The 22086-nt window shown below is 40.3% G+C and overlaps 1 protein-coding gene across 1 annotated transcript in view; it reads right to left on the bottom strand.

The window, feature by feature from the left end:
• Positions 1-22086, bottom strand: part of MAP3K15 (mitogen-activated protein kinase kinase kinase 15) — a gene marked incomplete at both ends in the record, with an annotated part of 129869 nt that overhangs the window by 9984 nt on the left and 97799 nt on the right. The window contains 4 exons of the mRNA XM_080910055.1: positions 473-630; positions 16273-16378; positions 16564-16694; positions 19689-19816. Coding sequence (XP_080766181.1) covers positions 473-630; positions 16273-16378; positions 16564-16694; positions 19689-19816 — 523 coding nt within the window. The remainder of the gene's footprint in view (positions 1-472; positions 631-16272; positions 16379-16563; positions 16695-19688; positions 19817-22086) is intronic.

A 22086-nucleotide genomic window follows, 5' to 3' on the forward strand; every position in this document is an offset into this window, starting at 1 on the left:
GTATACAGCTTCTATTAGCTAAGAAAAATCAAGACACAGGAAGAGGACCAGGAAAGTTGACTTTGGCCTTGTGATGAATACTGTTCATGGCTGTCAGCAGTGCTTCCTGAGTACCAGAAATCCAACAGATCAGAAAGCAGAAAATTTTCCTTAGCACCCAAGCTGCTCTAGATTCCAAGACCCATGATACAAGCTACAGGTATGGTCTTCAATGACCCCATACTATTGGAGTCACTGATGTGCTGAAGGGAAACTGTTTCTGTATTACAGCCCTTACATTCAAGGTTCTATTGGGACTGAAAAGTCAGAACACTCTTGACTACATCTTGGCCTTGGGCAGGTGTATGCAGCTGATGCAAGGCAAGTAATTTGTGAGAACCTGCCAGGCCCCAACTTCTGCAACAGAATCCTGTGTTTTACTTCTGGGGAGTTCTGCCCCAACATCCAAGCCACCTACACAAATATATTTTACCTTAAACATGGCTGCTTGTGGCTCACCAAGCTCATGGAATGGAGGCCTGCTGGTTGCCATCTCAATGATGGTGCAGCCCAAGGACCAGATATCAGCTGGAGCACCATACCCTCGAGGTCCTTGATCAATAATCTCTGGTGCCATGTACTGCAGAGTTCCTATGTGGAAAACAATGAACAAAGACTTGAGGGCACCATATTGTTTAAAATTTTTCACTGCTTCAACAATGGCAAATGGGGTCTTCTCTTGTGCAAACACCATTTGGCTACATCATTTTTTGACCAGTGATATATAATATGGTTTCTATTAACACAATTCACATTAAAAGGGGATTTTTTGGGTCTTAGTTACCTCACTCAGGATGATATTTTCTAGTTCTATCCATTTGCCTGCAAAATCCATGATGTCTTTGTTTTTAATAGCTGAGTAGTCCTCCATTGTGTAAATGTACCACAATTTCTGTATCCATTCATCTACTAAAGGGCATTTGGGTTCTTTCCAGCTTCTGGCTATTATAAATAGAGCTGCTATCAACATAGTAGAGCATGTGTCCTTATGGTATGTTGAAGCATATTTTACATATATATCCAGGAATAGTATAGCTGGGCCTTCAAAAGAAATATTTCCAATTTTCTGAGGAACTGCCAGATGGATTTCCAGAGTGCTTGTATGAGTTTGCAATCCCACCAGCAGTGGAGGAGTGTTCCTTTTTTTTGCATCCTCACCAGCATCTGCTATCACCTGAGTTGCCATTCTGACTGGTTTGAGGTGGAATCTCAGGGTTGTTCTGATTTGCATCCCCCCCCATCACTAAGGATGTTGAACATTTCTTTTGGTGCTTCTCAGCCATTCAGAATTCCTCAGTTGAGAACCCCATTTTTTAAATTGGGTTATTTTTTTTCATGGAGTCTAACTTCTTGAATTATTTATATATTTTAGATATTAGTTCTTTTGTCAGATGTAGGGTTAATGAAGAACTTTTCCCAATCTTTGGGCTGCCATTTTTTTGTATTGACAGTGTCCTTTGACTCAGACCCAAAGGACATACATGATATATACTCACTGCTAAGTGGTTATTAGCCAAAAAGTACAGAATACCATGATACACCCTACAGATGATAAGAAGTTAAACAAGAAAGAAGAACCGGGCTGGAGAGATGACTCAGCAGTTAAGAGCACTGACTGCTCTTCCAGAGGTCCTGAGTTCAATTCCCAGCAACCACATGGTGGCTCACAGCCATCTGTAATGAGATCTGATGCCCTCTATGGCTGTAGAAGGAAGACCACACCAAAGTGTGGATGCTACAGTCTTACTCAGAAGGGGGGAAGAAAATGATCTCAGGAAGTACGGTATCAGGGAGAGTGAGGGAGGGGGAGGAGAGAAAAAGGAGAGGAGATGGGGAGAAGTACAGAGGGTCAGGGATTTAAAAAGTGTGCAGCAGTGGGGGAAGGAGAACTGGGGATAGCTACTAGAAAGTCTCAGTTGCCAGGGACCCAAGAGGTTCCCAGGACCCAACAGGGAAGACATTAACCAAATACCCAACAAGGGGGAGATAGAACCTGTAGAAACCATATCCAGTGGATAGGCACAGCCTCTGGTTGAGGGACAGAGCCACCCACCTACCTCAAAAATATTAATCATTAATTTCTCCCATCAAAAGGAAATGCAGGGACAAAGAGTAGAGCAGAGACTAAAGGCTATCCAGAGACTGCCCCACGTACGAATCCATCCATCTGCAGATACCAAACCCAGAGCAGATACCAAACCCAGACACTATTGCTGATGCCAAGAAGTGCTTCCTGACAGGAGCCTAGTATAGCTGTTCCCTGAGAGGCTCTGCCAGGCCTGATCAATACATATGCACACAGCCAAACACTTGAGTAAGTGCAGGAACACAATGGGGAAGCTGGGGCAAGGACTGAAAGAGCTGAAGGGGTTTACAACCCCATAGGAAGAACAACAATATCAACCAACCAGACCTCTCAAAGCTCCCAGAGACTAAATCACCAACCAAAGAGTGCACATGAGGGGAACCCGTGGCTCTGGCCGAATATGTAGCAGAGGATGGCCTTATCTGGCATCAGTGGGAGGGGGCCCCTTGCCCTGTGAAGGTTTGATGCCCCAATGTAGGGGGATGCTAGAGCAGTGAGAAGGGAGTGGGTAGGTGGTGGGGGAAGCACCCTCATAGAGGCAGGGGGGATAGTGGAAGAGAAAGTGGGAAGTGGGATAACATTTGAAATGTACATAAATAAAATAACCAATAAAAATTTAAAAACAGAAAAGGGAACAAATATAATGATGGGAGGCAGAGGGAAGAAGGGACCTGGGTGGGAAAGGGGAAAAGGAGCAGAATCAGGTATGGGGGTAGACAGGAGAGCGGTTCAGAGGGCCAGGAGAATGAATGGAAAATATGCAGCTGCTAGGGGTGGGAAGTAGAGGTCTAAGATGGGAGAGGCTTCCAAGACTCAGTGTGGGTGACCTTGGCTGAAATGCCCAACAGTGGGTATATGGAACCTGAAGAGACCACCACCAGTAGTCACACAGGACCCTCAGTAAAAGAATGGGGGCACCAACCCACCTATAAAACTGCTCCTGTCTAAAAAAAAATACAGAGGTAAAAATGGAACAGAGACTGAACAGCAGGGCAGTGACTGGAGGGGGAGAAAAGGGGAGCTCCTACTGGTCCCACAAGGACAATAGTCCTTGGCTTGATGGCTTTTTGATTGGGAGAACAGAGAGACCTTCTACAAGAGACTAGACAGCATCTCTATAGGTGAAGGCCTTCTCCATGGCTCCCCACAACGGATCCTGATAAAAAGAGGCAGTCCACGGTTTTAAGGCATTTATTGTCATGGCAGAAAGTGGATGTGTAAACTCATACCCCACTTCTCAGGGTGGGCCTGAGATTAAAAACCTTTTACAGGTATGAAAAAGGTTATTGGCTAAGCCCTTTAGGTACCTAATTAAAATGGACATGTCTTGAGCCTATGTGACTACAGGTCATGTCCTCTACATGTGGAGGGGCTTGGGGCATTGCCACAATTCTATCGGGGGTGCAGCTAGTGACAGGGGCCTGGTACCCAGGAACATGTGAAGTGCCTACAGTCCCTTAAGGGTTTCTGGGGCTTCTAGCCTTAGCTCATCCAGGAACCAGGGTACCCTTCACGGTCCCACAAATGACCCAACTTGGGATCCATCCCATGGTCTAGCACCAATCCCTGACACTATTACTGAAGCTATGTTGTGCTTGGCATGGCTGTCCTCTGAGAGGCTCTACCCAGCTGCTGAGAAAGATACACATACTCCCAGCCAAACATCAGATGGAGGTCGGAGAGCCCCAAGGAAGAGTTAGGGGAGGAATTGAAGGAACTGAAGGGGATGGCAACCCGAAAGGAAGACCAATATTGTCAACAAACCTGAACCCACTCGGAGCTCCTAGAGACTGAACCACCAACCGAAGAGTACACATGAGTTGGTCTAAGGATCCCTCTCACATATGTAGCAGAGGGCTGCTTTGTCTGGCCTTAGTGGAAGAGGATGAAGCTAATCCTGTAGGGACTTGATGCCTCAGGATTTCAAGGGGGCACCCTCTCAGAGGTGAAGGAGATGGGGAGGAACTCTGTGAGTGGAAAACGGGAGGGAGGACAACATTTGGGAGGTCAATAAATAAAAGTTAAAAAAGAGTTTTAGCCCCTCAAAGGATAACAGAGCACAGCTCAATATGCATGTTAATGCATGCCAAAATATAGGAAACTAGAATGGGAGAAATAAGCTAATCAGAAACAGTAAATGGCATAATGATGGTGATGGTGGTGATAACAATGATAGTAAAATGCAGTGTTAGAATAAAATGTAGTGTTATAGAGATGGAGAGATAGCTCAGCCATTAAAGGCTAGGCTCACAACCAAAATGCAATGATATAACAGAGATGCATACAAGGAGGCACATGTGAATGAATAAATACTTGATTAGGCTTTGTCTGAATCAGGCTTTGTCTGAATAATAGAAATTATAAATGTGTTGATTATTTTTTCTAAGAAGCAAAAATGTACAGGGGAGAGGCAAGCAAGAGTGCTAGCCTGCAACGTAGGTTTGATCTCCAGAAAGAGGAATAGGCAAGAATCTGATAGAGGTATCTCAAAAGCCACTGCTGTAAGAAAACCACCAGGGAGCTCCTGGTCAAAATTTGCATACTGGATGAGTTCTACTTTTGCCAGACCAGTCATTAGTAGGGAATGACCTGGGTAAAGCATGACCAACATGATCCAAAAGGGCTGCAGCTGATGCTGTCAGTGGAGTAGGTTTTTTCGATTATGATCAGGTAGGTAGACAAAAAGACTGGAGGACATCAAGGTGAAGGGGAGAGGTTGAATAAAGCTCAAGTATGGAGTACAGGGTACAGGTCTGGGGCAAGGTGACAAAAGGTGGCAAGGGAACAACCTTTCTGAAGGCTGGCTTTGGACTTAGTCCTATGGGTGATGATGAGCCACCAGAGGATGCCACACAGGGGTCCTCTATGAATTTAGACAAAGACATAACTGGCTATGGCTACGGGAATGTGAAAGGGCTGTTGAAGAGAAACACATGAGGAAAGGGGGAGGCTGGGGAGGCCAATGAAGGGTTTGGACAGTAAAATCTTTTGTTTCCTTTAAATATGGCATCAGAATAGAACAAAGTGGAATGTGGACAAGACATTGGGAGATCTGTGGACTGGCAAAGAGGTTTAAAATAAAACAGCAAGCATAGAGTTGACCTTAGCCAAAGTGTGACTGCCATACTGATGTCCAGAGCAATGAGAGGGTCTGTCTCAATAAAGTTACTACATTCTTTTCCTGAAAAGCCAATGATGTCATGTCATCATTTTCCCTTCCTATAAAATAGCAATTAGTTAATGGAGATAATTGTTGCAGTAAATATTAAAAAATAAAAATGCTTATCTCTTTTCCAGCCCTGAGGTCTCTCTCACTCCTCAGGCCCAACCTCTGGCGCCTAGTCCGAGCCACTGCGGCCCAACTCGTCCGAGCAACTCCCTTCCCTTGGCAGTTTACTACTGCCTGTTCTCCGCCTCTGTCCCTGGATGTTTCTGTACTCCAAATCTCACACAAGCACAACTGCACAGACCGATAGCTTTTCATACAGGTTTATATATTCAACTCTCAATTCACAAACCCTCAAAACATAACAAGACTGCACCAAATAGACAAAGATACAAACTGCCCTTCTATATTATCTATATATTCTATATTAGAGCTGTAAAATCCTTAATGTTCATAGCTTTTAAGCACCAATCAATATCACCTGGGTCTAGCTGGTCCTTGGAAAGCTCCATGTTGTCACGACCTTCATCCTCTGACCTCCTCAGACCTCTCAGCCCTCTCCCTACCTCGCCCCACCCAGTCACTGACTTTTCTTTATTTTACTAATTAAAATGGGAAGGTTCAGTAGAAGTCACAGAACTTGGCAGCACTTCTTGGGGAAGTGGAATTAACATTAAAATACAAACAGCTTCAGGACAATCTACAGATAAAGTCTTACTCTAGCTCAGGCCAACCTGGATCTCACTATGTAGCCCAGGTTAACTACAACTGTCCTTGATTTTCCTGCCAGAGTATTGGGTTCACAGGTACATACCATTATGTCTGGCATATTCATTCATCCAATGTCTCACTATATAGACCAGACTATCCTGGAACTTACTATATAGTCCAAGCTGACATTAAACTCAAGCCTTTACAACTGTGAGCCATCATACTTAGATTCCTAGGATAGTTGTGACTAAATACAATGTTCTGTAATAACAGGAATGTATTCTGTGAAGTCTGACAGGGTAGCCGTCAACTACATATGATTATTATGTTACTGAAATGTGGTTAGTGAGACAACAAAAAGAAATGAGTCTTTAAATTATTGTAAGTTAGTTTCAACTACTTTAAGTTATACACTAGTCAGTATTGGTAAAGACAAACAAGTCAGTGGAGTACATATAAAAGCTTTGGCTTCCAGAGCAAAATGAAGGGGGAACTGCTCAGTCAGTTAAGTTGGGCAATATGGAAATACATCTTCTTTGTACTTGTACTGTGAGGAAATCCCAATGCCCCAGGAAGGAAACTTCTGGTGTTATAATATCCCCTACGGGCAGTTGCTGTGTCTAACATGGGGAGTAGTGTTGGCAGGGGATGTTCCTTCTAAGAATCTATAAGTACAGAAAGATTTAACACTGTACCATTTATTAAGCTCTCATGTTGCTCTGCTCTATGATGCTGGGGTTAGTATCCCCATGCCTCCTTACCTGCAGCTTTCTGCTAGGTTCTGTAAATAGAGGTCACTAGAGAGTCTTTGCTGTATGCTTGTGCCTGTGATCAGGCTTTGATGTGGACCCTCAGTTGGCTATAATATCCAGGGTTTTTTATCACTCTATACTCCTAGAACCAGCTTCCTTCCCCTCAGAGGTATTTACACCAGCCTAGGCACATATATTCCTTCCTCAAAGTTCTGATCCTACCTCACCATCTGCCCACTCCCAGTCTTATGAAGGCCTCCTGATGTCTTAGTCTTCTTTCTGCCTTTTTAGTTTCAGTACTCAGAAAATGCTCGATGAAAGAAATTGGGGTGGCTTATATTTCCCTGCCTGGACCACAACTCACATACTTAAAATATATATATATATATATATAATCTTATGATATATATTCATTGTACACAGTGATTGGTTTCCTATTCATATAGTTATTTCATATACTTCAAGCATATTCATACTCCTCTTTTCCCCCTTTTCCTATTTCAATTTATTTCTGCAGATAGCGTCTGTCTCCTACTTTTGTGTCATATTTAGATGTGATTTAAGAATTTATATAGGATAAGTGTAAGAAAACATGTACTTCTGTCTCACTTATTTTGTTTATAGCAAAGGGTATATGGAAGATTTGGAGGGAGGGGAAAGAAGTGGGAATGGTGTTATAATCTCAAAAATAAAATAATTTGTAAAAAGAACATGAGAATAAATTTATATGGTGTAGAACTCCAAAATAGTACTAAACCAAACAGTGGTGGTTAACTGACCCCAATCAAATAATCATCTACCTTAGCATAAACTTTTCATAATTGAAACCTACTTATTTAATCACCTTATGACACTATAGTGAGTATCAACCATTGTAAAGTTAAGAACTCAGTAAGGACATATTATTTATTGCTGTGTAATAAATTACTCCCAAATTTAGCAGCTTAAAACAATGTATTGGTGTATAGGGTACAGTTCAGTAGTAGCATATTTTCTTAGTATACATAAGGCTCTGGGATCCATCCTTAACCAAAAAAGGTCATATGATCTCATATAAGATTTTAGGGTGGGAGCCCAGAAGCAGCCAGCTGAGGAGGCAGGCAGTCTCCTATGAGACACAGTCCAGATGTGGGTTGTGGCTACACAATTTAAATGTTAGACTAAAGAAGCTAGGTCCACTTTGAAACTTCTTCATTCAGACTGGGGTGAGCAGAGAGCTTCCTAACTTCAGTTTCTCAACACATGGTATCTTCTGGAGAACTGTTCAAGACAGTTTCTGTCAGTGAGAATCATCTGCAAGAAGGAAGTGGACACTCGTCTGCCACTATGACATCTAACTTTTTCATTCACTGGAAACAAGTCAGTATATCCAGTCCATATTCAACTGTAATGAAGGCCTGCCCCCACATCTGACTTCTGGTCAGAATCTGATAGCCTATAAATAATTTCCATGTAGTACTATGAATATGACTTTAATAATTCTGTGAGATTGGGCAAAGAAACTGCCATCTACTGTTAGTCCACATTTTACACAGGAGGGAGCTGAAGCTTAGAGAAATTAAAGAAGTAGTTGAAGCTAGAACCCAGTTCTATCTCTGAGTTCAAAACTTGACATCACTGAATTATATAACAAATAAAAATGTATTGCTGAATAAAAAGCTACCTGATAAAGCATGGCTCACACAGGGCTTCCCTCTTTCCCTCACACCTGGAAGCTAAAGAACAATGGTAGAAACGTGAACATTCCATTTGATTTTCTATGTATTCACAGGTAAGAATTTGCTCACATGTAACAGTGACAGAGAGACTGTTACATAAGTACTTCAGATAAAGGACCACCCCCAGTGATAAGTGTGTAGAATTCTACCAAAGGCTGAACTCTGGAGAAAAACCAGTCAATGGCACTATGATGCATTTGAACCATGCACAAATCTTGGAAAACTGCCTTGTCCTGAACCTTGTCTCTTTAAGGTCACTCACCTTATCTGTCCCAGACCTCAGACACCTGCTCTGTCCAGGGGCTAGAATAGAATTCAAAACACTGTAGCCCAATGGCCCACAGGAGCTGACTCAAGATACCTTGGGATATATTCTACAGGAAGCTTTTGGGGAGTTCTCAAAGCAGAATTTCTACATTTTCAGCAAAGAAAACATGGGCATGAGGTGATTCTTTGACAAAGGGACCAAGCTATGATCTTGGTCTGAGATAGGGACAATAGGAAAAAGTCCTCAGTACAGAGGTTTGGGCCCCTTACCCTGGAGCCTCTAATCCAAATCAAAGAATTTTAAGAAGGAAGCAAACAAACATGGGGTAGATAGTGAAGGCTGCTTCTTCTGAGAACAGTGCCAGATTGTTTACTTGGTGCCAAATAAAGAGGAGTGAGACTGGGGGAATCCCCAGAAGGGTACAGCCTATGGCAACTCAAGCAGCTCAGTGGATTCCAGAAACCTACCTGCTCTTGAAAAGAGACCATACATGGTAGTGTCTCCAAAGGGCCCCTTGAGATTTTGTTAGTAGCCCAAACTTCAAATCTTTATATTAAAAGAACAGTGAAAAGAGATGGTGGTGGAGACGGTCCTCAACATGCTGTCTAAGTGATAGCCTCAGGTCTATCACTTACAGTATCTGTAAGGTGGAGATACTAGCATATACGCTGAGTTGAAGGTAACACAAATATCAGATTCAAGAGGTGGGGGCAGTTTGTCATATAGGCCTTTGGTATTTTTCAAACAACTATAGAAACAGTTTTCCAGGCTTTGAATGGCTCCATGAAAGAAAAAGAGCAGTGAGTACAACGTGAAGAATAAGTGTTTGGAGAGGTTCAGAGGACACTCAGCCAATAGCCAGCCCAACTATCCATTCATGACATAGAGGTAACATTCAGGGTATCCAGCAAGAGAAATGAAGATCAAACACTAGGCCCCAAAGTACAGAGATCCATATCCAGTTATAATGGTGCTAACAAAGGTGCAATCTGCCAATTCCCTTTGTTTGCTCTTTTGAAGTTGGTACGTTAGGAAAGAGTTGAGAAAAGATGCTAACACTAATGACTGTAGAGTAGAGGTCACTGTCCAACACTATAGCTGACAGGGAGAGGGGCAAGTGAGTTAGAACCATGAATGAGGGCCAGAGTAGTGATGAGTACACAGCCTAGACCTTTCCATCACCTACTTTGACCTGATGTTCCCACAAGTTTCACTGTGAATCTGTCATCCAAAGCAGCTGGGAAAGTCATAGGACAAATCATAAAACTGCTCTGGGCTAAATGTAAGGGACAGTAGGAGACAAAGCATTTATGATGACACCTTTTGTTGTGTAATAGTTGCCTAGGAGATTCTCTTTCCATTTTTTGGTGGGGGGACTTAAACCAGGATGCTTATTGGGAGGCAAAGCAACTAGGAGGCAAAATACTGCAGGGAAGTTTCTTTTTAAAAAATATTTATTAAATGTGTGTACATATATACACTGTAGCTGTCTTCAGACACATCAGAAGAGGGCGTCAGACCCCATTATAGATGGTTGTGAGCCACCATGTGTTGCTGGGATTTGAACTAAGGACCTCAGGAAGAGCAACCAGTGCTCTTAACCTCTGAGCCATCTCTCCAGCCCCATGCAGGGAAGTTCCTTATGACTGAAAGTAAACTACTCATAATATCTTCAGGAAGTCTATGAAACTGACTCCATTCTTTATTTACTCTTGAAGAAGGAGGGTCCTAAACAGTAAAGACTGCTGAGAGCTATTCTCAGATGAGGCAAGATGCAAAGATTACTCTCAGACTAGTTCAGATGACTGGAAGAAACAAGAGGTGAAACGAGCAGTCTATAAAAAAAGAGAACCAGCAACCAAATTGGCTATTGGAAACAAAACCAAGCCAAGCTTCCTAGAAAAGGCTTATACCAACTGAGCCTCCTGAAAAGACCATTTTCCAAACCTTTTAGCTACCTACAGGCTGTGTACTCCTAGTTCCCAGCTTTTGTGAACCATCACACATGTTGGGGTGGGATTTGGTCACACACCCATATTCCTGTAAGTAACCCCAATAAAATCATTGGTTCAACAAGTTGGATACTTGTGTATCCATACTTTGGTCTGTCATGGACTCCTCTATCTGGGGTGAATAGACATTTCTGTTGTGTCTCTTATAGAAGTTTGTCATTACAACACCATTTTACTGAATGCAAATATGAGGCATAGATAAACAGACAGATAGATAGACAGACAGATAGTAAATTACATGTCTAAGGCGACATAGGTAGCAAGTGATTGAACCAGAAATTGGGACTGTTCATCCTAGTTGGAAGATGTATATAGCTTACACCAAGCAAGAGATTCTGTTCTGATCCTAATCCCAAGAATGCATGTATGAGGGATATAAAAACATACATCCATACAAAGGTTCCAGTGTGTATGATCACAGAACAACCTATTACCAATCATACCTTGGGAGAGTATTTATATGGAAAGAAACAAGGGCCTAGTATATGCCATAATGTACAAGCCTTGAAAATATATCACTAAATGAGGAAGGAAAATACTTTAAAACTGTGTATTATCACATTACATGTGTAGGACTATGGCTATCCCAAACATGAAAATCTGCACACATATCAAGTTAACCCAGTTGTCTGAAATTGAAACCAGAACTGACAACAAAAGGGCACAAGGGTTTTTCAGGGAAACAGAAATGTTTAAAAATGGAAGTGTAGAAATGGATGCAGGATGTGGTAAGTTTACCATAAACCACTGAATCATGTACTTCAAGTGGTGCTCTAATAACATGCATGTCTTACCTCCATGAAGTGTTGAGCCTACTATAACAAGGACAAGAAGGCTTGGTGTGTGATTCTGTAACCAGCACTAATATGGCATATACAAGGTCCTGGTTCCATCCCCTACACCGTTCAAAACCGGGGTTTCTTGTTGTAATTAGTTTATCATATACATGGCAAAAGCCCGTCATCATAGGAACATAGGAAGGGAGGGGTCTAGGACATACAACTGGCTTAAATTATTGTTTCTCCTAACAAGGTTCAGACAATCTTAGAGCATCTATGAGGAAAAGTTCCACCATTATCTACCATAGCCAGAGTTCTGTACCAGCCAGCTGAGACTTCTTTACAGAACTGTTCTGTTTTGTAAAGAGTAAGTACATGTAGGAGAATTTCTTCACCAAAATGAAATTCCCTTCTTTATTATCCCTTAAACATTCCTGAATTATTTTGTAATGCAAAATTTATGCCTTCTTAAGCCAATTACTTGGGAAATGCGATATGCAATAATGTATTTTCCATGTGATTCTTTTGCTCCTCAGGGAAACTAATTATGACATCAATTGTTGGTGTTTTATGATTTTGAAATAAATCCCTGTCATATCAGAGCACCTCTTGCTACAAATAGTCAAGCTAATTGGTGGCTTCCAAGGAGGAAAATATAAGTCATTTTGAATTAAAGTTGTAAAATGCTTAAAGAAAAGAGGGGAAGTCTAATATACATATTCATATATATATATATATATATATATATATATATATATATATATATATACATATATGGACATATTTATATCAAAACCCATAACTTTAATATATTCTTTATGTGGGAAACACTAATTGAGTCCTGGTGTAGCCTTGTCTCATTTTAAGACACATGTACCTCTATTGGCCATACAACTAAAAAGTCATTTTTTTAATAGATTCATATTTCTTTTGATAGGGGGCATGTTTCCACTGTGGGTACCCAGGGATTAATAAACATTTTCTTATTGAAAAATTTTTCTTTAAATCTGGGACTTTATTTATCACAAATAAGTCTGAATTTGTCTGTTCTACAACTTTCAAGGACATTTCAAGGACAGAACAACCATAGCTTCCTTATTCCAGACCTATAAGGTTATGAGAGCTGTTTCACAGCTCTACCCAGCACACTCTCTATGACTGTCATGTTCCTCTGTAGGAGACCAGATCTTATTAAAAATCAGCACTTCTTTCCAAGGATCAAAGTTTTAGCTATAGTTGCTTTTAAGCAGGAATTTCAAAAAGCCACAGGTAGCTTGTGAGAGGCCTTCTACCTACTGGTCTGTTAAATGGAAAACCAGCTGGTAATTTATGTCACCTTTGAGTCCAGTCCCTGTCAATATTCAGAGTGTTTCATCACCATCAGGTGGACAAGAAAATGCAGTTCTTCAAACTCACATAAAATATCCTATTTCCCCAGAAGAATTAGCCGCCCTTGGAAACATAATCATATCAAAATGCAAAGTGTTAAAAATCACTATAGTAAAGAGGTATCTTCATGACAGACAAATAAAATGTCCTAGTAAGTTATACAAAATTACTCATGATTTTGATTGGTGTGCTGCCAACTGTGAAGACATACTGCCATTTTACTGAGTAAGAATCCTTAGGCTATTTCAGCAGAATTTTCTGTCTATCTGATTTGTAAAAAAGCTAAGAAGTAGGGTAATATTGGTGTCACACATAGCTATATCAGATAAGCATCTCACTATAACAATGCTAAGACACTCTAAAGTCCAGGGCAATATTTCATCTGCATAAAGAGTCTAAATGAATAGAGCTTAAAACAATCATCCCAAGTGAGGTAACTCAGACCCCAAAAGACAAATACTGTGTTTCTCTTATATGTGGAAATGAACATTTAAATTTTAAATATGTATGTTTCAATCTGAAAAGCCACAGAAGTTAGGTAGCTAATCAGTGATCAGGAGGAAGACAGGATCTATCATCCAAGGAAGGGGAAATAAAATAGTGTTACAAAAATTATAAAGGGGAAACTAGAATAAGGAGGATTAAGTGGGGAGGGGAATGGAAGGAAAGAGTAAAGAAAAGAATATGGGTATTGTAGTAAATATTAAAAATTAAATATTGGTTTATCTCTTTACCAGCCCTGAGGTCTCACTCCTCAGGCCCGACCCTGATATGGAGCCTCATGCACCTCTGGCGCCCCGTCTGAGCCGCCACCACGGCCCAACTTGTCTTAACAACTTCCTTCCCTGGTGGTTTTCCACCACCTGTTCTTTGCCTCTGTCCGGGGGTGTTTCTCTACTCGAAAATCCCACATAAATACAACTCTACAGCTAATAGCTTTTCATACAGGTTTATATATTCAACTCTTAACCTGCAAACTCTCTACACAAGATTGCATCAAACAGACAAAGATACAAACTACCTTTCTGTATGAACTACTAGACCTACAAAATCTTTAATGTTCATAGCTTTTTAACACCAATCAATCCCACCTGGGTCTCCCTGGTCCTTGGGAAACTCCAGGTCGCCATGACCTCCTCAGACCTCTCAGCCCTCTCCACCTACCTCGCCCCGCCCAGTCACTGGCTTTCCTTTCTTTTACTAATTAAAATGGGAAGGTTCAGTTGAAGTCACCTCAAGAGTTTGGGGCTAAGCAGCCCTTCTTGAGGAAGTGGAATTAACATTAAAATACAAACAGCTTCAGGACAATCTACATATGGGGGTTGACCATTAACATTAAAGTAGTTTGAAAAGTTGTATGGAAACTTGCAACTGTAAAAGTTTCCTAAAATATATCTACATATGAAAGGAAGTTAAATGGAGTCATTATATAATGGGAAAGACAATGTTCCAACTAGACATTCTATGACACCAAGTAAAACCTCTACAGCTAGAAAGGAGTTCTATCTTGTTGGGACATTAGCCAAAGGGGTCCCATAGAACTACCAAACACCACTACTATCTTCATGGTTATTGATTATTTTCCATAACGCGATGGAAGCCCCTATTGCTAAAGACACAAGTTACTTAGAACATTGAGCATGGAGAAATTGACCTGCTATTCAACCAGAAGTTTTACCCCTATTGATTAGTGTTCATGATGTTGGAAAGTACTTTGTACAGTAGCAGAGGCAAAAAAGTAAGCATCAATATTACCCAGCTATAAACTCTGTCACCTAGGGCAGTGTCAAGCCCTGCAAAATATACTTGTACAATAGGGGCATACATGTTATAGGAGTAACCAATCTCTTTCCAAATTGGATTTAAGACCCACTCCATGGGACAAAATCTATACCCACACTGCTGAAATATCAAGAACCTGAGAAACTAGACAGTTCATGGGCCTAGGGGAAAACTTGCTAGTAGTATTATGCTAAAGAGGCAGTTCTCAACCTGTAAGTCATGATTCCTTTAAGGTTTACATATCAGATAATCCTGCATATCACATATTTCTATTACAATTTACAACAGTAGCAAAATTACAGTTATGAAGTACCAATGAAATAATTTTATGGTTGGGGGTCACTACATCATGAAGAACTGTATTAAAAGGTTGCAGTGTTAGGAAGGTTGAGAGGCACTGTGCTAAAAGAATGTAGATATCAAATCACTCCCAATGATATACTGCCATACTTTTAGATCAGTGTTTCATTCAACCCTTATTAGAGAAGACTGGAATACAAAGACCCACAAATGGACAGTGTATAGAAAGTGAGAGCCTTTGGAGTGCGAATTCAGCCCTACATGAGATGTTCTCATCAAAATCTTCTCTCAAGGATCAAGGCTCTATGCAAACAGGAGCGCAGAAAGATTGTGAAAGCCAGAAGTGGTAGATGATTTCAAGGAAACTGTGTCTGTCAAACAAACAGAACTGATATATAAACTCATAGAGGTTGTGACAAAATGCCCAAGACCTGCACAGATTCAAAGCACACAAAAGTCCCAACACTGAGAAGACACAAAGTCTACCCATAACCAAGAAACTATTTGCAATAGATACCTGCTGGGACAAGGAGAAACTTAAGGCTGTCATTTGGTGTATTACCTACAGTCCAGGGCAGGCAGGCCCTATATCCAAAAGTAATTGCCAACATGAAACAGACTCCTGTTTTTTTCACTTTTATTTTGCTTTTTGTCTTAGAAGATTTCCTTTAAGATTGTCTTAATTAATTAATTAATATTTACATCCAAAATGTTGCCCCTCCATGACTCCCCTAACAGTTTTTCCCCCATCACCTTCACCCTCTGAGAGGGTGCCCCCCTCACATATTGTCCAACTCTGGGGAATCAGGTCTCAACAGGATCATGCACATCCTCTCCCACTGAGGCCAGACCAGGCAGCCCTCTTCTACATGTATGTGTGTGGGGGTGGCAAGCTTGGCCCAGCCTATGTATGTTCTTTGGTTGGTGGTTCAGTCTCTGCGAGCTCATTTTTTTAAAAAGACATGCACACAAAGTAGGAGGAAGAGGGATAAAATGAGGGGAGAAAAAGGGAGAGAGAGAGAGAGAACATGAAGTTGGGAGGGTAGAGTGGCAGGAAGGATCTTGGAGGAGCTGGGGAGCAGAAAGAGTATAATCAAACTATATTCTATGGAACTGTATATATGTTTTTAAAATATTACATTAATTTAGAACAATCAAAACAATACTCTTTGTCGAGAATGTGACCAATAAGTAGTTCTCGGATGACCATAGATTCATGAGAAAGCTTAGATCCAAGATGGTACAACATAACCAGCTGTGCTCTGCTTACCTGTAAAGGTCTCGGTACACGGGTTAATTCCTGCAAGGCGTTTAGAGGTTCCAAAATCAGAGATTTTTACCACTCCACTATAGGTGTTCACCAGAACATTATCACCCTTTAGAAAAAGAACAACAATGAGTGTATAAAGGAAGATTTAAACAAACCAGCACCCTACAGTTGGGTCTTAATAAATTCTCTCTACAAAGAATGAACCTGACATGGGGTGGGGCCGTCTTGAAAAGCTGTCTCCATCTGACAGCTTAGAAAAATGCCATCTTGATCACTTAGAGATTCCTATACCTTTATATCCCTGTGCACTATCTGGTTTTCATGTAGATACTTCAGTCCTTCCAGGATCTGTTTGGTATAAAACTTGATAGTAGGTTCCTTCATGGGTCCCCATTTAGATCGCAAGAGAGCAGAAAGGCTTCCTAGAAAGTAACACAGCAAAACCAAACCAAGAAACAAATCAAAAGCAAGAAACAAACAAAAACACGCCAGAATGACAAAGATTCATTTGTAAGGCATCAGGGAAGTAAACTAAAGTGACAGTTCTAAGCTAACACTGGTATTCAGATCATCACTGTTCAAATAAAATATTAAAAGACTATTTCAATGTACACTTATTTACCCAGCTGCTCACTGCCAAGCACTTTTCCAGAAGCTAGTATATGTATCATCTCATTTAATCTATCCAAAGATTGGCTGAGCCTGGCCTACTTAATATTCCAATGATGTTTACTTCAAGTATTACAGTAATTACCACTCTAACTCGAGTGTATTTACCTAAACACAAAACTGAGATTCCATAGTCTTAATAGCTAGACCTATGCAAACCACCAGTTCTAGATCCAAAGAATTCTTACTTCCAATACCCTACTGCCCACATATAGGGAGTTTATACGCAAAGCACTAGTATTTGGTTTTATTATCCATTTGTTATTTTGCAACATCTCTTTAAAAAAAAAACTGTGCCCGCTGTCATATGAAAGTGTCAGTGATAGCAGGTATAAAAAGGTTTAAGGGGTGTAGAAGTTTGGATGTCATTGGCCTCTACAGACCCACAGGGAGTGGCACTATTAGGAGATGTGGCCTTATTGGAGGAAATGTGTCACTGAGGAGGCAGGCTTTTAAGTATCATATATGATCAAGCCATGCCCAGTGGGACAGTCTCCTTCTTCTGCCTATGGATCAATATGTAGAACTCTCAGCTTTTTCTTCTGCACCATGTTTTCCTGCATGCTACCATGTTTCCTGCCTTATGACAATGGACTGAACCTCTAAAACTGTAAGCCAGTCCTTAATTAAATATTTTCCTTTATAGTTATGGTCATGTCTTTTCATAGAAACAAAATAAAAACAAAACCCTAACTATGACAAAGGGGATGGACATAGAGAGACAGAGGAAAGACAGGAATAGTAGGAGGCTTTATCAAAACTAAGGGTGCTTAAAAACACCATATAAACCAGGCAGTGGTGACACACGCCTTTTATCTCAGCACTAGGGAAGTGGAGGCAGGTGAATCTCTTAGATTGAGGCCAGCCTAGTGTTCAGTGTAAGTTATAAGACAGCCAGGGATACACAGAGAAACAAAATTAAAAAGCCATATAAGAGGCCCATTATTCTGTAAACTATTTAAAATATATAACAACAACATCATCATCAACGAAAATAATAGTAATAAAATATTTGAAGGGAGGTATCCTGCAAGGTGTGGGAAATTCTGCTTCCATAAGCCATAACTTTTTATGAATTAATTTTATTTTATGTGTATGTGTTTTTGCCTGAGTTTAGGCCTATGTGTGAACCATGTATATGCAGGAGCCTCCAGATGTAAAAAGAGGGTTTCAGATCCTTAGAAACCCTCTTTTTACATCTGGAGTTACGGGCATTTGTGAACCACTGTGTAGGTCCTAGAGGCAATAAATGCTCTTAACCACTAATCCATCTTTACGGCTCAAGTTATAGGTTTTAAAATGAAAATCCCAGTTCAAGGTGTGGGATACCTTCCTTTGAATTTATGGCCAGCAAGGCCTCAAAGACTCAGAAACCAATATAGGCTATTGCTATTGCTCTTGGTTTCCCAATAGAACTAGTTAGTAGAATTATTGCTGAATGCAACACTGTTACAGGACACAGATGAGAAATTAAGCTGGAACTGACCACCTAGTTTCCTCTCTGCTGGCTATTTTTCATAGGTTTGTAAAGTGCTATGTATCCTGATGGTGTAGAAAGGTAATCAGTGGTATACACAGTGGTTAAACTATACATATTCCAATAGTGACCAGGCTAGCAAGATGTGCTTGCTCACTGAGGTAATAATGGCATAATGGTCATGGGGGATAACCAACCATTTTCTGTTGGATTTTAGTTCTATTGCCCAAGAGAGATTACATGCCTGGTATTGTAAATAATCTGTTCAAAAGCCTATGACTGGAGAGATCATAGGCCACAGAGGAGAATCTATTACTGTTATGTAGCTAATACACACGTTAAACTGTTTTACCTACAGTCTAGTGCTCCAGACCTGGTCAGTGAAATCTTTTGGTAGTGGGCAGTAGTTAATGCATGCTCACAATTGGTCAAAGTACTGAGATTAAAGTATTGTTGAGTGCTGAGTCCTAAATGGGACCCCTCTATCACTGTTCTTGAAGGACCATTACAGATGAGGAAATAGAGCAATGCTAAGAAACATTGCCATTTGGATATGACATGGCCATTGCAATTATAAACACATAGCAACTTAAGTTACCCTGCATATGAGCTACACATGATTGGGCCCTTCAATATTTCATCACAGATAGAAAAAGGCCAGTGAGGCTATTAGTCGTTAATAGTTTTGGAGGTAATTTTCTTCAGTGGTGTAGATACTGAGATGTTTGCCATACTCCAATTCAAACCAAAACAAACCCTAACCATGTTCATATAAGCAACCCTATTTAAACCCAGTGGATCACAAAAAAAAGTTATGAAAGAAAGAAACTGCTAGTTGGGAAGAAGAGGGGTCAGCAGGAGTGGAAAAAGGACAACAGAGGGTAATGTGGGGTGAATAAAATAATAATACACTATATATGTGTAAAAATTAAGAAAAAAGTTCTATTGTCCCCTTTCCATCCTTTTCCAAGTCACCTCAACACTCCTAGACTGAGAAAATCAGAGCACAAGGCCAGAGATTTTACTCTCTCCAACTTTTTGTCTCCATTATTAGCACTCAGTAGATGGTGGGCATTTTAAGCTGAATAATCAAGCCAGAAATGAACTATTTGTGTGACATTTGCAAAGTTGTATATGGCTTTTCTAAGAAAGCAATGTTTTTCCATCTCTAAAAGGTCTGGTTTTTGTTAAATGGTGAGGCAATGATGTCCAGATAGTATGCTCATGAATGATTTTCAGAACATGAGATCAGAAAAGAACAGCTACTTACCTCCAGGCACCTGTTCCATAAATATCTTAATGTAACCATTCTCTGAAACAGAGCCAAGATACTGGACGATGTTGCGATGCTTCAGATACTTATGCAGAGCTATTTCTTCATGCAGAGGCTGAGAGTATCTATTGCAGAAAAACAAAAAACAAAACCTGTATCACCTGCCAAATACTCTAGGCCCTCATACTCCCTTAACAGTAACCACCCTACTGGATCCCTTCTGGAATATCTTCCTCAGCTTCCATGAGACTATTTGACTTCCCATCTGTAAAACGTGGGATACAGGCTGAGTATCCCTAATCTAAAAAAACAAAACAAAACAATATGATCCAGAATATTTCCAGTATCAACATGACACCAGTAGAAAATGCTACACGTGACAGCATGTGATGGGTTACTGTTAAAATGTAGACATAATAAAGTTTATCTAAAATCACCTTTAGGCTATGTGTATAGGAATTTTGTGTTTAGATTTATGTCCCATACCCTACACATACATCATTATGTATACACAAATGTCCCAAATTTGAAAAAAAATCTTATATGAGACTCTTCTTATTTATTGCAAGAGTTACAGATAAGGAATATTCAATCTGTAACAACACAGCTATGTAGGGTTTCTAGAGAATCAAGGTGCCCCAAGTTTCTTTTTTACGTGGTAAAAACTCAATAGGGATTACAATTTCTACTATTACTATTGCTTGTGTATAGATTCTCTAACAAATTTTAATCTCTTTCAGTAATCCTCTTCCTTCTACGGAAGGTAGTGGTCTGGAAAATTCTATCTTAAACTGACTTCTAGTCTAACTCTACAGACTCAACCCAGAACTGAGTTGCCCAGTCCCAGCCTTTTGACTTTTCATTCCCTCCGCTCCACTTCTTTATGAAACTTTTACTTTACTACTCTTCTTCCTAGACTCCACATTAATAACATATTTTTAAGGTGACAAAAAGGACCTTCCAATCAGGTCAGATGATCCCTTTTAATATTTTTGCCTGCCTCATGAACTTTTTTTATTAGCCCATAGCTTATATTTAAGCTTTGTAGGAATTGTTCGCTTTCTCATTGTACTTTTATTTCTTAACAGCTCTGATTTCCACCCATAGGCCTCATTTTCTACTAAGGTTATTCCTACTTATTCCTCAAAAAATCTGTGTTCTCTCAAATTTGCAATAGCTCATTCAGGAAAAATTATCTCCCCTGCTTTCTAAAGACAGTTTGTGTACCCTTCTCTTACTGCACTTCTCATTTTAAGTTGCAGGCACAATATCTGCATTCTCTACCAAAACAGCCCCCCTCAGGTCAGGATAGTCACCTCTTACTACCTAGCACCAGCCCAGATTCATGAATGAAAAACATGCCCAGTCATTCTCAATTCAGCATAAAAAGTTTAAAAATTGGACAAAATGATGTTTCAAGCCCTTTCTGACTTAAAAACCCCAGGAACTTCTGTGGGCAAGGACAAGCTAGAACAGCTAGTGCTACCAGTGGGGGTTCCAGCCAAGAATATCCCCAGATCCATGTAACTGCAACAGCTTATCTATTGCATGAGTAAGAGAGAATATTCGACGAGTGCCTCAAAAGACTGGAATGAGCATCTTGTTTCTGTATGTCCCTTTGGGAGTCCTTGAATCTCCATTAAGCTTGGTTTCCATATTGGTAATATGAAGCGATCAGATTATTTTGTTTTAGGCCTTTGTTATAATTCATATACTATATTATCCCACTGAAAATGAACAAATTAGTGAATGAATGGATAGTCCTACAGTTGCTAGAAATCCTGTGTAACATAGCCTTAGACAGTGGTCACTAGATGGAGGGAATGTGTGCACATATCCAACAACACCCAGTGCTGGATGCAACACTGCAACTATGGTGGTTGTGTCTGTGGCTCATGAATGGTTATTTCTGTTGGGGTCATGATTGCATGTGTAGCTTCTTTACAGAATCATTCAACAGTAGATTTACATAAGGTATACATTTTAAATGGCATGAACTCAAAGAACATGAAGTTGGATGGGTAGAGATGTGGAAAGGATTTGGAAGGAACTGGGGGAAGGGAAAGACTATGATCAAAATCTACTCTGAAAAATAAAGAAATAAATGTAAAAATAAAATTGCTGAGTAAGTTGGAATACTGGGAACACAAACATAGCCTTAGTCTATGGGTGATGTTGAAGGGCACAGTTATTAACAAAATTTGTATGGTGAGACTGTTTTTTAACAGCATTTAAGTTCTGTAATGACATATCCGGACAAATCATAGCCATTTTCAATTGTTACAGTGCAAATTTAAAAGCCCTCAGTCAAGGCTGGAGGTGTGGCTCAGTGGTAGAGTGCTTGCCTAGCATGCTCGAGGACCTGGGTTCTATCCCCAGCACTGAAAAACAAAGA

Source organism: Micromys minutus, assembly GCF_963924665.1.
Source record: "Micromys minutus genome assembly, chromosome: X".
NCBI lineage: Eukaryota > Metazoa > Chordata > Mammalia > Rodentia > Muridae > Micromys > Micromys minutus.